Here is a 16,227-nt window from a genome sequence, read left to right as displayed (position 1 = left end):
AACGTAAACAGTCAAGAAAAGTAGAAAAATGGTAAGTTGCGCTTCAAGCGACAAGAATAAAGACAAATAACTAGTAGAAATTCGAGCGAAACAAAAGCATGCTGCATTATGGCAAAGCCATTGGACGCAGAATACTTTAGTAGCCATTAGCAGAGTATACTGACGTCTAGAGTGACGCAGCTTACTCTATGAATAGTCGCTGAAGCTAAACTAGACCAAACATGACAAAAGACATGACATGACAAAACGAACCAAATACTCCTAAAAAAATAAAAAAAAAAAAAAAAAAAAAAAAAAACAGCGGTACATAAAGTCTTTTATAACCGAGGAGAAATGTGTATTCAAAACCAGAAAAAAAAAACAGGAATTTCGCGGTAACCGCCATTAATTTGTTCGAGTCCTATCTGTCGAAATTAATCTCTGATTTCGACATCCGTCTGTTAACGTTAATCTCTGCATCCTTGACACGGCGAATAACCTTTTAACACGACGAACCGCATGGAGCTTGAAGCTCGTTGACCCTTTCTATCGTTCGGGATACCACAATGTATATCATTGGTTGAGAAATTTGCGTAAAGTTGAAAGTACGATTAACGATCAACTGATTGTGCATTTATGCATTTGTAGAAGATTGGAAAATACGCTGTTGACTACAAGTATTAAGGAACAAGCTGATGTATAGTACAAGTTAAATGGTTTTCATTGTTCATACTTTCGAATTATCTCGGTATAAATCTGTTACTTCGGTCGCATTAGTGTGGAAAATATGACGTGAAATAGAATTTGTTGGAGTTTTTTAATAAATGTAACGAGTAAGTGTCCCGCTGTTTATGGCTGGCGGCATATATGTTATATTGGGGATTTTTATGTATTTATGATAAATTTGAAATTGCACATACGCATAGAACGTATATGATACACAAGGATATATAAAATATCCATAGTGATGTATATTGCTATAATTTTCAGCAGATGAAACATATTTCTACAAGAGCTCCATTTCTTTAGTGTTGTTCATAAAAGTGTAGAATTGCATAAAAATCCTCATTTTATACGTAAGGCGTGTGGAGAGAAATATATAAAATATTCAAAGTACTTGTTACGATATTTAATATTCTTCTTTTTTAATTCTGTTCATAAAAGTACGAATCTGTGTAAATAACGTGACAGATCGAATCACTTCAAATACGATACGCTATTTAAGAATGTTGAAAATCTTGATAAGCTTTAATATGTCTTTCTATGTTTGAATTTTGATAAGACTCGAAAGTCTTGTCAGATCTTGAAAGCTTTTGGAATCTCGGCAATCTTGAAATAGACGGATATTCTGCATCTTTTACATCTTCGATTTTATATCTACAAACTCTTACATTATATTCCACCTACATTATCTTATCTGCAAGATCTTATCTTCTATCTATCTCTTATATCTTATCTATCTCTAATATTTTATATAAAATATAAGTTTCGTCTTGGAAGTCTCGAGAGCTTAGCGTAAATTTTCGTTAGAAAAATTAATACTCGTCAAGATTTTCAGGAAAGATTTATTAATTAATTTAAAGGCTCGTCAATATTGAAAATTTAAATATGACATATTATCATTAAACTACGAATTTTTATGCACTTATAGGAAATTTAAATCAGAAAAAGAGGAAAGTTTAAAACATAGAAAACTACAAAAATAAAGTTCATCACCTACTAGAATATTCAGTAGATAAAACAAATTTCTGTTCAAGTTTTATCACTTTATTTACCTTCAGAAAAATACGAATTTCCATAAATATCTGTGATGACCATATACTCATTTACATTCATGACTATGCTATTCCACTTAAAACACAAAGCAATTACTTTAAAGACATACGAGTATTTCGCTATTCTCTGAACAGTCGTGTTTCCCTATTAATTCATATACCGCACATTTCGCTGTATATTTTAATATACGACCGTATTATACCGTATTCTCATTCAAATTGTATACAGTTCGTCGAACCGTGGTATCGTCGAAAAAACACCTTAGACGCGTCCCTACCCTGGATACCCTGCGTTTCCACGAAAACTTTTATGCGAGATACGTATCTGCGAGGGTGGAACTTATTTACCTGGTCCACACAGAATTCCTGTGGGACTGCAAAGGGGTAGTTCCATGCATTTTAGAGGTGGCCTGAGCCACACTGAACAAACTTCTAACGGAATGTTGTTGTGACGTGAGGGTGACTCCTCGCCCCATTGTGACTCGTCCCTGATGCTTTTCTCGCATAAATTCAATTTATCAGCCTGTTAAAAAATATTTCGCCACCGTCTCTCCCTACACACTTTCTTTGTTTTTCTGCCTACCTTTATCTTCGTCACGTTATCAACGTGGTAATGGGCCCTGGGAAAAAGTTTCACGACGGTGTAACGAGTTTCGAGTTCGGGTATATGGAGTTACGTAGCAGACACCCGTCGGCCGTATGGCGACTTGAAAAATTGATGGATCGTGATGGGACGCGGAGACGTTGTTTATCACGTCGTTAGAAAAAAAACGAAAGATATTTTGCTCGTCTATGGATAGTGAGCGAGCTCCGTTTCTTTTTTCTTTCTCTTAAAGAGAGGAAGTTCCGGTTTTCAGCGCCGAGTTTGTTTTCACTTTGCAAGTTTGCAGCAAGCGAAAGAAGCATGCACGGTGATTTAGGTCTGTTTCTAAAGTTGTTTTTTTTTGCTATTCGTAACGTTTTCATTCTTCTGAGATTTTTTAAATTCCAAAAGTACCATGATCTGATTCTGCTTTTTACGTTGTTTCCAAATCAATCTTAGGATTCTTTTATTGTTCAAAAATTTAAGAAAAAAAAAAAAGAGAAACTAAAAAATTTGGGGAGTACGATATGTAACTTAAATTCAGTTTCAGGTTATTTTCAAGAATTTAAGTTGTAATTAAGTGAAGTTTTAAGCATTTTTATCTTTAGTAGTAGGAAGTACTATAGCTGATATAATTTGTTCGTTATTAAAAAATTCTTCAAGTTCGAAAATTCGTTAAATTGTTAATATACGCGTGATTTCTCCACTCTCTTTTGTTGCGTGTTTACCGTCGCCTCGAATGATGATTTCTTCGTCATTAGCCACTCATTAGATTGGAAAATTATACATATTTCTTGATACAGTTTTCTATCCTCTAGGAACTTTAAACTACTTGTTACGTGGGCTTGCGACATCGAGCTTGCGCGGTGAGTGCAATTTGTATTTCGCTCTTTGGTTTTTGTATTTTTTACAGTCGAACAATAGTAGTTGGTTGTCAAAGTTTGGTTACGCAAGCTGTAAAAGGTTAATTCCGTTTTTTCCAGTACGTGTTGATGTATTATTTTGCAGCATCCTGCAGTGAGCCTGCATTGTCACAATTGCTCTTTCCTTTTCAGTCATATTGTGGGTGGACCTTTGTCGCTAAAAGTTCTCTACAATGTCGTTGTTTTTCGTTTCTCTTGACTTGGTCAATATTCTGTTTCATTCTTCTTTTCCGGTTACGTGCAGCGAGATGGCAAGATTTTCATACGCAGTTTCGTTCGCTGGGAGGAATGTTGCCTCTTTGGCCTTGGTGAAATGGAACCCACGTAAAGATCGAGCGTTTGCCATCCTTGTTAAATTCTTTGTAAGCCTCTTGGATGTTTCCTATGATTTCGCGTTCGTTCTTATTATTTGGATTTCCCCTATAGCGTTCATTAAACTCGTGTCATCGTAGTCAGTATATTATGTATAATAATTGCTATTTCTTTGTATCTATTTGAGGGATCCGAGGACGGCATATGCTTCAACTGTAAAAGCAGACGTGGCTTTAGGAAGTTATTGTTTATGTCGTTGCAAATGAAAGCGAATGTAACTGGTCTGTTTTTCATGCATCGATATATGTTTCATTGTGATAAGGGTATTTGTTGTCTAAACTGGAAAATCCAATTTTATGCTCTATGTTAATTGTTATTTTTGTTAGACTCGTGTTTATTTAGGGGATCTTTACGACCCAGGGTGCTAATTTTCCGTAGCTACCCGTTATAACCGCTATCGATGTGTACCTTCAGTTATATTCGAATATTTTCGATATGCTGATATGGAGAAAGGGTGTGGCATTTTTGGTCTTTTTGTCCTATAGGTCTGCGTATCCACGTGTCGTTACGTCATTGTAGGGGTTGTTTGGGGTAGAAGATAATTTAGCAGCGTATTTTAGGCTCACGTGCTTTCTTCTTCGTTCTCTAGTGAGGTTTTTATAGCTTCGAAGGGTATACTGTTTATTGGTGTTGTGCGATAGCTTCCAGTGGTTCGTTTCAGTGCGATGTTACGGATCGTATTCATGTTTCATGGCGTTTGCGTAGGATGATTTTGGTTCTGTTCCGTTGCGAGTTTGAATTTTCAGTGTGCGGATAGCTGTCGGAGGATTACTGTGCTCAGGGATTCTGTTTGTGTGTGTTTATACAGACGAGTGTATGTATGCACGTGCCTGTGATAAATCGCGTGTCAGTGGTGGGATCACCATCACTATTCCGTTGTCACTAACACTATTACACTTTCTCTTGTTCTAACTCTCACTGTGCATGGCACTCGCGGAAGGTACCGATACAATCAAGCACGTTCCATCGCGTCGACAGTGGTCTGGGAACTGCGTGATTTCCTGTTTCAATTTTATGCTAAGTTGAAACATTGAAAGCTTTTGTTTGATAAAACGAAAGTGAAATTGATATATAAAAAATAAGACATACATATGGGGATAAAAATTCTAAAGACAAATTCAAGAATGAAATCTCAGCATTTTCCTATGGAGGATTGATGATGATGATGTATATTACAATCTAATTATGGTAATGTGTTTTAGTATGGAAGAAACTTTATAAATATTACGGATGTATTTATGAAAGTTTAAGTTTAGTTACGGGTCTCTTCATCCGTAAATTAAAATAAGAAACTGCATTTCCACGGGGCTCGTTGTTAAATTGAAAAATCATAATATAATCTAGAAAAGTTTCCTAACGAAGAAAATGACTGTCATCTTACTTCGACAAGACGAGGTTAAATTTAATTCAAACGAAGAAGAAATGGAAAAAAGCAACGATAAGATATGCGAATGTGTATGGAATTTTGTATAACGTTGCAGAAGTAATCTGACCTGTTGTTGCGTTAATCTTGTTATAAATTCTTAAATAACATTGATCTATTTTTGCAGTGACAGTGAAATTACAACTGAATAGAAATTATTAAGTAATCCGATTGGAAATAATTTTGTGTAACGTGCATAAGTAATTTGACCTGTTGTTACGTTAACCTTGTTATAAATTCTTAAATAACATTAATCCATTTTTTGCAGTGACAGTGAAATTACAACTGAATAGGAACCATTAAGTAATCCGATTTGAAATACTGTAATTTCGATTAAAATATTGAAATTCAATTCGATTTTCGAGCTATCGAGATTCGTTCGATACCGAACAAGTCTTCGAATTAAAGAAGTTTCGAAGAAATTAAGAGGTTCCAAGAGGTTAAAATTCTATTACGATTTCTTAATGATTATAGTTTTCGACGATAAAAAGAAGGATTCGCCAAATACATATTGCTAATCTGCGAGTTAGATAACGCTTACAAGACAACGCTTATGCCAACTATTTCGCAAGCTAGATAACTAGTTGATCGAACCAGTTTTGTTGCCATTGGTTTCTTCCTTTTATATATCTCGAATGGAAGATATTTCCACGAATAATTCGATTCAGGGAAGAGTATTTCTTAAAATTTTGTGTCTAAAATGATATTAATATCATCGAAATACTTAAAAAAAGAGCGATGGGTTTTATCTGTTTATATTTATATGTCTTTTATCGCTTGTCGAAAATATATGGAATATTCAGAAGTTCGATATCATCCAATTCCATGAATTTTGCCCCCGATTCATCAATTATTTATGTTATATCATAATTCAACTGTAATGTACATAATCTTTTCTTTTTAAACGAATCTACTTATTTCTGAACATTTCTTTTTTTTTTTTTTTTAATAAATAAGTTTTGAAATTTTTAAAAATAATTATCATTCTTTGAGATAAAAAAGATTGCGATATATGTGTTTATTCTTGCAATTCCGATATCGTGAACTTTTTCAGTAAAAGTTCAACGAAAAGATAGTTCTATCATTTTCTATATGAAAGGATAACAAATTTTCGTATAGAAAGGAATCTTTAAGAATGTTTTAAAACGAGCTACTTCCATTCAAAGGAAAACTGTTTTGAGACATCCAATTTTTTAGCACATTCCCAACAAAAGAGTTTCTTAACGGAAGAAAGTGACTTAAGTTCTAACGAAGATGTGCTATCTTCTTTCTTCTGAAATATCCTGCTCCAAAGGAACCGTTTTTATGACAAAGAAGAGTCGTTGTTTCTTCCCTTCTGAGACTCACAGAAGACCCCGAGAAACTTTGGTTAACGCGAGCGTGTCATTTATCTCCTAATTCGTCGTCTCGCAAAAAAGCCATTTTAGAGATAAAAGAGAATACTTGTCGTTCGTTTTTGTTTCATCGAGGCTTCATATTTCTTTCCGATAAAATTATATCACTATTTTACAGACAGTTATTTATATGAAATAATAATTTAAAAGTATAGGATATTATAAATTTATTCTACGAGCTTTCTCGTTTCATTTCGAATGAATACACATGTTCACATTTGCCCCTCTTTATTTAAAAAAAGAGTCTACCGCTGGTCTTTGTTTCGTTACCTATCTTCGCCAGAATTTAGTTCTTATGATTCGCGCATAAGCACATGGACGCTAAAAAATTTTAATCTTTAATTAAAATATTGCGTTGCAAAGATCAAATAATATATCACAGTGTGTAGGCGACAAAAATGTGAAAAAGTTGACTATGAGAGAGTGCATAGAGAAAATTACTTTTAAAAGAAGTTCCAGTTATATCCCAAACTACAACGCTCTCTTCCTAATTTAGCTACTTTCGAGGAAATCCTAACGCCTCCATTGCTAATCCTATTTTCGATTGTTCAGTCTCAGTAATACATTATTACAACCTCAAAACATCAACTTTCTAACATAACTCAATACAGTAGACTTGTAACTTGTTTAAACTCCATTTATACAAGCTGTGTCCTTTACATTCATACATCTAATTTTCTAACTAACACATTCTGAGATTCCAACGGTATGAAAAATATACAAATATTACTATGGTTTTGTATTACTGTACATTTTTTACTATACATATTTTGTATTACTATAGTTTTACATACTTTTTATTATATTATACAATTGACTCGTAAGTATAACGTTTAAAAGATATCTCAGAAAAATAGAACAAAAATAAAGATTTAAACAACTAAGAGTCAATGAAATACCGGGATTACTATAGAGAATGATGAATCCAATAAAGACAATTTTCGTTCCCTTAATTAACTGTAATGTGGGCAACCGAGTATCCGAACACTCGTATTTGTTTTCACAATTTAGAAATTTTCTAACGAAAATATGACGAAGCGGTTCCGGATCTACGTTCTTTACATCATGCTCTCACGCGAAAATTTATGCAAAAATATGCATGAAATATTCAAGTTTGAAAATTATACGCTTCTTGGATAAACCGGAGAATTTTGGTTCTAATAAGCATTAAAGATAAGATTATAAGTGGTACTTACATGCTGATTCGGTAACCACGAACAGAAATAAGAGGCAAACGAGGGCCGCTTTCCTAAGTCGAGGTGGATGTCCCATGATCGTTGTCCCTAGTAGGCAGATAAGTCTCGCACTGTCGCACAATGTATATCAGCCTGGGGCACGGGAGATGTGACCACGGGAGAAACACCACAAAAGCATGGACGCTTTTCTTCGTCCGTGCTTTTATGCTCTTGCGGCCCCCCTCTCGCAGTTTACCACTTGACCAAGCTGCTGGACATTGGCATACGGTTCGTGTGAGCTCCATTCGTCACGCTGACACTGAGATAACGAGACCCCGTGGCAGGTCGCATAAAGTGGCTTACACACGCTGTAACATGTTGCGATTCATCGGCTTTGAGGTTTCGTTAAAACACTTTGGTTTCGACTTTCCACTAGTATTCACTTACTGAGATACACTCCCGCTGGGAAATTATTCTAAACTTTTGCACCTCGTTTGGTTTTCACTTACAGTGTTTCGGTTTCTCTCTCTCTCTCTCGAAAAAAAGAAAAAACTATCACACGGTGAAAGAGAAGAGAATTTTGATGTTTCTTTGGTACCTTTGTTCTTTTTTTTTTTATTATCATTATTTAATTTGTACTTTACAATTTGTCCAACTGGACATTCGGAAAATTGATACCTTTGTATCCTCTTTTTTTCCAAAGTAACAAATAACCTTGAGTTTCTTCTGATATTTGCTACGACAAGTTTATTTGTAATTTACGTAGACGAATTGATTTTACATATCTCAGATCAAGCAAGATGTAGACACGTTTTATGAATACGTGTTATGTGAATTAATTTCATTGTACTCCCTGACATTCGATTGTTACGATTGAAAATCATGGTACTGGTTTTGAAAAATTTCTGAAAATATACATAGATCTTGTAGGATATTTGAGGTAGCTATTTATTTCATAGAGATCGCGAAAAAGTTTCAACGGTCAATTATCTATTGAAAATAAAAAATTATAACACGTAACGAACTTCACTGAATATTGCAGCTTACTAATACAGGGTGTCCAAGCAATTATGATACAATCAGCTTCTATCAGATTTTATGTGAAAGCACGTAGTGAAATCTACGTGAACAAGTCAAAAATATAGAATACAATTTTTTCATCTAACGTTTCCTTTTCGAGAAAAACGAGTTTGAAAATTTGTCACTTTTGTTAGTGTAGCATAATTGCTGGGATAGCCTGTATCAATAGGCCCCGATGTTCAGCAATATTATCGTTAACACTTGTTACATATTCAAGATGCTATGATGACTACTCATGCCGTATACTAACTTTTTACTATATCTTGTAATTTCTATATTTTTTTCAGTTTCAGGTTGGTTTCAAATTTTGCCAATATAATCGTTCAAAATTATTTTATATACCAAGCACGATATACACATAAAAGAGAATTTTCTACCATAAGTGTTCAAATATTTTCGCGACATATTATATTTCAATGTGTGTTGGTCGCTTAAGGAAACACCTACGTAATTGTGAATGAATGAACAAACTGAATAGACAAAACAGACGAAAGGAATCACTCGATTGATGTCTAATGTCTAAACATCTAAGCAATTTACCTGACACTACACACGTCGACAATCAAGTCGAGAATATCCTTTGTGCCTTTCGAACAGCTGATCATACCGTCTTCGGCATATGCCTTGTGGTACTTGCTATTCGTCACCCGTTTGTTATTCTCTTGTGCACTGTTCGAATGAATGAACGAGGTCTTAGGTGTTTTTATTGGCAACGAAGGAGATCGGGGAATGATCGTAATGGGTGATTTAGGTGGCTTTGGTAGACGGTTTTGGGGTGCAGGTGTTCCGTGGGATGGAATTTTATGGCGGATCGGGGTAGAGGAAGTAGATTGCCTGGTCGTTTCAGGCGGAATAAATTTTGTTATTTCGGAGTAGAAAATTACTGGAGGATCATTGGTGGATTATTTGATTAATTATGCGGGAGAATTATTAGAAAATGATTGAAAAATTAGGAATGTTTAACGTAAGAAGTATTTAAGCATTTAAATGTATTGTAATTTATATTTGGTTAAAATTATTAATACACCGTAACATAATAATGTTTTTCGCTTTCAATTTTATGAAAATCACTTCAATATTTAAGGTGAAAACACTCTTGGGTCGAATGAAAATAGTTAACATTGGAAAAAGCGACTAAACTGCATAATTAGCACTGCTTCTCTTGCTATTCATCGTACTGTGTCTATGTAATTTGTCTGGAAAAATTGGAAACACCCTGTATATTATTTGGGATACTGTGGGTCGCTATGGTTCATTTGTAGCAATGGTTATTTGCTTTATAACGCAACGATATAGTTTATTATTCAAGTAATTGCAAAGTATTGTTAACTGGAATCTTTATGAGAATTAATAGAGTACATTAAAGGGTAGTATGCGCGTGGCTTTCTTATCGAGTCATTTTTTTCTTTTGTAACGTTACAAAGGGCTAGTTAGATCCTTTAGCAGATCCTTTAGAAATGGTACTTGATTGTGACTATTACGATAACGTTATTTCATAGAATTTAATGAATGACTCGTTTCCAAACAAAACGATAAACGATAGTTCCGACCTGCGCTAATCTTGTTTGCTACGAGTACTGACTTGTGTTCCGATAAGATTGATTTTCCCAATGGTCGTCCAAAATCATTGAAACATTTACTTTCAGATAAACATACACGAACATTCAGCTTTTATCTTTATTTACATTTTGACTTAATTTACGTTATAATGCAATAGAATGTTCTTGTACAAGATTATACAATTTGCATTGATCAATACAGGCCATGATATATTTTTTAAATCTACGAAAATTATTGTGTGCGAATAATAGATCTATATGTTGATTAATTTGTACGACAGCAAAATAGAATATTTTTATACGATATTGTAATATAATTTTATTAATAGCCCCAAGAAAAATTAAATTGTGATTTAGCACAGGGTATCAGACATTCCTCAAATTTGTGGAAAATAGCTTTTATAAATTTTGAACAGCCACTCATGATCTCTATTATTCAATTCGTTTCAACTAATTTACATCGCAACACGATAGAATATTCTTATGTATTATTACGATAAAATCAGGCGATGATGAGAGATGTCACGCACTGAGACATGTCGCAAAATAAATGAAGTAATAAAATTTCTGACTCCTCTATACATGAAAGATAACTCGGAGCTTCGTTGAAAGGAACGCGCATCCTTAGAATCAAAAGAAATGAAAATTAATGCGTAGAGACGCGGCCAGCCAAGCGTATTTTACGCGAGGTTTTAGACCTAAACGAGACTAAATTCATCGTCCTTTCACCTACCGCTACCTTGAAATTGTACGCAGACGTAATTATTTCTTTTCAAACCGACATTAAAAAAAAGGACAAAAAAATGAGAGAAAAAAGAGGGAAAAAGCCAATGATGAATAGCAGCTTTGATAAATTAATTAAAGTCAAATTACACGGAAAGCTCAATGAAATTTTCTCTTAGTCGGAGAAAGTTAAACTTACATTTTTATCTCGTTCCTCGATGCATTCAAATTACTTCGAGACGAGTGAACGTCTTTCTCTTGGAAAAGATAAAAAAGAAGACAAGAAAGAAAAAGGAAGGAAAGACAAAACCCGGTGAAAAGGTACATAATGTTAAATGAAGCCTTTTGTAAATTAATTAAAGTTGAATTAATGCAAAAAGTTCGCCTTTAACCGAATCTTTTTTAGCCGAAGATTAACGTCGTTCTTTCGACGATTCTCCGGCTTCTCCAGCTCGGTACAATGCAATTACGCTGGAAACAGTGAAACTCGCTAGAAAATTGTTCTGTACCTTTATCTCGTTTGGCGTCCATGTCATCCACGTCTCAGTGTTTCGGTTCTCTTCCAAAAAAAAAAAAAAAAAAAAAATCAACTAAATAATATGAATTATACATGAATATAGTGATAGATGAATAAAGTAATAAAAGAAAAAATCCAAGATTCTTTTGATATCTTTGTTTTTTCTTCCTATTCAATGTGACGAATAATCTAAATTTTGTTGCTCCCAAAATTGTGCGATAACAAGTTTATTTTTAATTTCCATAGACGAGTTGATTTTTAATATCTCAGGTTAAATAAAATTCAGTAAAAATCGAAATACAATAGGTACAGTGTTTTTATTTTGCAGAGATGTATTTATAGAGTCGTAATGGCTATTCACCATGTACATTGTTTTCTTACTAAATACATGTTTGCAGTATCACGTAACTCCTATAAACATTTACAAATTTTATCAATATAATCGTTTTCTCAGGTTAATGAAATTATAAAATGTTTTATATAAACAATACGTTCAAACGTAAGTATTCTATCACTTTTATGAGCCACTATACATATAATGTTCTAATAATTAAATCTACGAAATATGTACATATCGTACAAACAAGATTTCTACTATACTGTGCGACATTGAATGTACAATTTGTTTGAAACGTTATATAAGCGAGTGACTCAGAAATACCTTGTACTACACGCGACCAAAATGAATCCAATCTTCCGATGACCCAAGATTTTTAATAATCATCGGTCTGAATATCGAAATTACGCGTCCAGAATTTCCACTTATTAATCTTGACGTTTATGAAATAATGTTTCTGTGAAATTTTAATATAAATTTGATATAAATGTACATTCATCGTACAGTAAATTTCAACACAAGTATCAAATTCTTCGAAAATTCATATCTGAAAATTCTCTACTTGTCTATGTTGATTTTAATGGGAAAACAAGATTACTCGTAGCAATCTCGTTGAGAATTGAATGCGTGAAGTTTCAATACGTAAACACGTCGACAGATAATTGGACGAGACAACGATACAAGACAGATTTGAATGGAAAATTGTCAGTAAACGAATTAATCATTGGTTTATAGTAACAACGACGACATTGTGGAAAGTAACACGGACTTTAACTAGCAAACGCATCGTGATAACGCTATGTTTTCCAACTACCAGCTCTACGACATGGTGAACAAAAGTTTGTAATTTTAATCGATTGAGAAGACCGTTTTTAAAGTATATTTACTTTAAATGTACAAAGTGCCTGGTCATATGTGCAACTCGAAGGAATCGAAGTTTTCGAACTCGATTTTCTAAAATATAAAATCTCCAACGTAATTTCATTATTCTTCATTTTTCTCTTATTTTGAGCCACAGGATCTCCTTGGTTTCACCACGAAATCGCTGCCACTGTAGTTGATATGATTTGTTGACATGATCAAAATGTTTGAAATGATTCGATTTAGTAAAGCGTAAGAGGACAAATTGGAGCGATGTCACCCCAATTTCAATCTATTCAAAAATGTCACTGCGCACAATCCGTGCATGACTTTGCCGGTCGACGCGTCATTAACATATTCCGGCTATCGGATGGGGCTCTCTACACTTAACGTTGCTCTCTGGTATCGTCGGTATCTAGAATATTGTTTTGATAATGCGCGTTTCGTACGTTTTCCGAGGGTCTGCTACAACGAAGCTCCTGTTGAATTAGCATCAACGCTGGTAGAATATATTTGTTAATGGAGAATGGTTGCTACATGATGTGGTACAAATTGAAAATCGAAAACGAATTAAATAAGAAAGCAAAGCATCGAAATACGGAGAAATTGAAACGGTAAGTGATGTGAATGGTGAAAAGATAAAACACCATCTTTTGTAACGATAAAGGTAAATTATATTATTAGGTTGTCCGAAAAGTTTCTTTCGTTTTGAGGAAATAATTTTTTGTTTTATATTATTTTGTCGAATTACGTACGATCCATCTTGTTCTGTTGAGATAAACACCGCGACATTTCACAGACTTGATTTCACGTTTGTATAAAGGTGCACTGTTGTAAAAAACACGTTGAAAGATACTTTTATGACAACCTAATATATAGATTCCATAACAACTGAAATGTCGCATCCATAATACCATTTGGAGAAATTTTGTCATTTTCTTTTTGACTTCTTCGTCTTTGCATATTCAAATTTTTCTAAATATCCGCAGCGCATTCGTCAAGAAACCTTACCTTAAATATTTCTAACATTTCGTTTAACTTGAAAGTAATAAAGAAAAACCTTTTATATTTTGAAGCATGCGTCAAGTACATGTAAAAGGCTCCCTATCTCGCCTATGATTTTGATTTACAAACTTGTAACCTCATTTAGCGTGTTACGTGAAAATCAAACTCGAATAGAATTAACATGCGACCAACTTTGTTATTAATAAGCCGCGTGTAACAAGCTTAGAAGTGATAACACCGTGACCGTTGCTCCATCCAGAAAAATGGAAAAATGCCATTCGAGTCGAGAGTCCATTCGGAGTTCTTCTTCATCTCGGAAACTTTATTAAACTTCTATAGAAAACGAGTTTCTTTTCGATAGAGCGTTACACAGTCAGGACTATGGAAGGTGTTAAAAAAGATGAATGATAATTATTTATAAATAATTAAAAAAATCCATATATGCGAAAATGAGTCAGCCGACCTATTTTCGTTTCTATTTCATTCACTCTTTTTGTTTCTTACTCTGAACTTAACGAATCGAAACAGCTGACAACGAGATTAAAAGATTTAACAAGAACATTTAGCAGATTTTGGGATTTTTAAGTTACACTGTTTCATAACTTTCAAACATCCAGTGTATTTCTTGTGTTCAACGTTACACCGCTTTCTCACGAAATATCTGCAACTTGTATGTAGTAGAATGATCGACAGCTGTACTAGAACTATACTGTTAATTCGACTGTGGCCAAAATGTGTTATGGATCCTTGTTTGAGATTTCCATTCAGCTTGTTGAAAGCACACGGTAATTAAAATCCGATAGGCGGTATATATCGTCGCTTCTCAAATTCTAAGTTCCGTTAAATAACATTTCATACACAGTAACGCGATTAAAATACAATCTTGCCAAAGATAAGCGAATGTTCGAATATTTTTATCGTAGACGACAACGATCGATCTCGGATAACAATCATTCCGGTGGATCTCTATTCGTCGTTGAGAATTATTCAATTTTCGTTCGTCGATCGATCCTCGATGATCCTTCAATGACCCTTCCGTTCGAGGATCGTCGCGTATATTTTCCTCTTTGTGGATTTCCATCCACGAACAGGTTGTTCCGTGATCAAAGGAACGCGTGGATGTATCGTTGAAAATCGTGTTGCGTATCCTGTGTGCTACCGCGTTTTTGAGGGGACACCAAACAAACAGCAACACCAGCTCCTTTGTACCTTTTGATTACACGCTGGTGAACGAGCGTAACCGATGTACACGGTGCATGGAACGTGATTATTTGGTCATCCTTGCGTCGAGTTTAAAAGAGAGTATGAAAATGGAGAACGATGGCACACTGTTAAAGTCACGGTTATCAGATTATTTCTTGGCGAACGACATGCATCCATTTTAGGAAATTTCTCGAACAAAAAGTAAAGTTATAGTTATAAGTAAGATACCGAACTAAAACGGTAGAAACGCGGGAGCAATAAATCGAATAAAAGTTACATAGAGAGATACGGATTACAATAACTACAAAATTATTTTTACTATTTTTTGAGTAAGATATTTTTGCTAATCTTGTTCAATCTGCTTAAATTAAGGATGAGGCTATGAAGTAACGCGTAAAATATACGTAAAAGAAACGATCATTGTACAGTAAAAAATTTGAGAATCTAAAAAGTTCAGAGTATTCGATATGTCTTTCTTTAGTTAGGCAATACATATCCGTATACGTAAATATTCTACTTATTTCAATTTTGTTCTTTTCGAACACTTTCTTCATATTCCTTTTATTTATTTTAATCGTTTTAAACATCATAATTTTATTATGCGCGAGTAGGTTAAACTGTATATTAAGTAGTTTGTATTCCTATAAAATGATAGAAAATTATCTTTATCAATTTGATGTTTACTATGAACGTTAAAAATTTTAGATTGTAATATTTTAATATTTTGCATATTTCGTCGTTTTCTATGTTTATATTATTTATCGATATAATTCCTTCGTGTTTTATTCTACACAATTCATTTCGTAGTTTTGGGCTTTTGTCGTTTCTAATCCGAGATTTTGTATCGGGTTTGTACTTCCTTTTCTTGATTCTCGATATTCCTCTTTTCATGTAAGCATGGTATCAACGGTTATCGGGAAGAATGCTAATCGCTTACGACAGTATCAATTCTGTCAATTTTTGCTCAACTGTTTCCGCGCTCTTTTTTCCCTCGTTGTTGTGCGTTATCTACGTAGAAAATTCTTTTATAATAAAGATGTAATAAAAAGGTCAAGTAACGTTTGATAGCCTCGTTATGCTACCATTAGATTATGTAATGAACACATACTAAATTTAAACGGGCTTCTCATTCACGTCCTGTGAAAAATGGTTACTTTGAATATTTACAATATAGCATTAAGGCGCTATACAATAATATAGTATCAAAACAGTTAAAACGATAAAGAAAAATTTGCAAAAATATCTTGAAAAATTACACAGTCTAAGATTATTAAAATTTTAATATAGTTGACCATATTTACTGAGCTTGAAACTTTCG

At 33.9% G+C, this 16,227-nt stretch overlaps 2 protein-coding genes across 4 annotated transcripts in view; one reads left to right on the top strand and one right to left on the bottom strand.

Annotated features, from left to right (window-relative positions):
- apolpp (retinoid- and fatty-acid binding glycoprotein apolipophorin) overlaps positions 1-7,829 on the bottom strand; it is a 45,911-nt gene extending 38,082 nt beyond the window's left edge. For both annotated transcript variants that reach the window (XM_069128241.1, XM_069128242.1), the window contains exon 1: positions 7,646-7,829. In XM_069128241.1, the coding sequence (XP_068984342.1) occupies positions 7,646-7,721 (76 nt within the window). In that variant the 5' untranslated portion in view covers positions 7,722-7,829. The remainder of the gene's footprint in view (positions 1-7,645) is intronic.
- Positions 1-16,227, top strand: part of jeb (low-density lipoprotein receptor domain-containing jelly belly protein) — a 96,554-nt gene that overhangs the window by 16,841 nt on the left and 63,486 nt on the right. The gene's annotated exons all lie outside the window — the stretch shown is intronic.

The sequence above is a fragment of the Bombus flavifrons genome, chromosome 15, assembly GCF_040668555.2.
Source record: "Bombus flavifrons isolate JBK064 chromosome 15, iyBomFlav1_principal, whole genome shotgun sequence".
Lineage (NCBI taxonomy): Eukaryota > Metazoa > Arthropoda > Insecta > Hymenoptera > Apidae > Bombus > Bombus flavifrons.
This window is presented reverse-complemented; position numbering and strand designations above follow the sequence as displayed.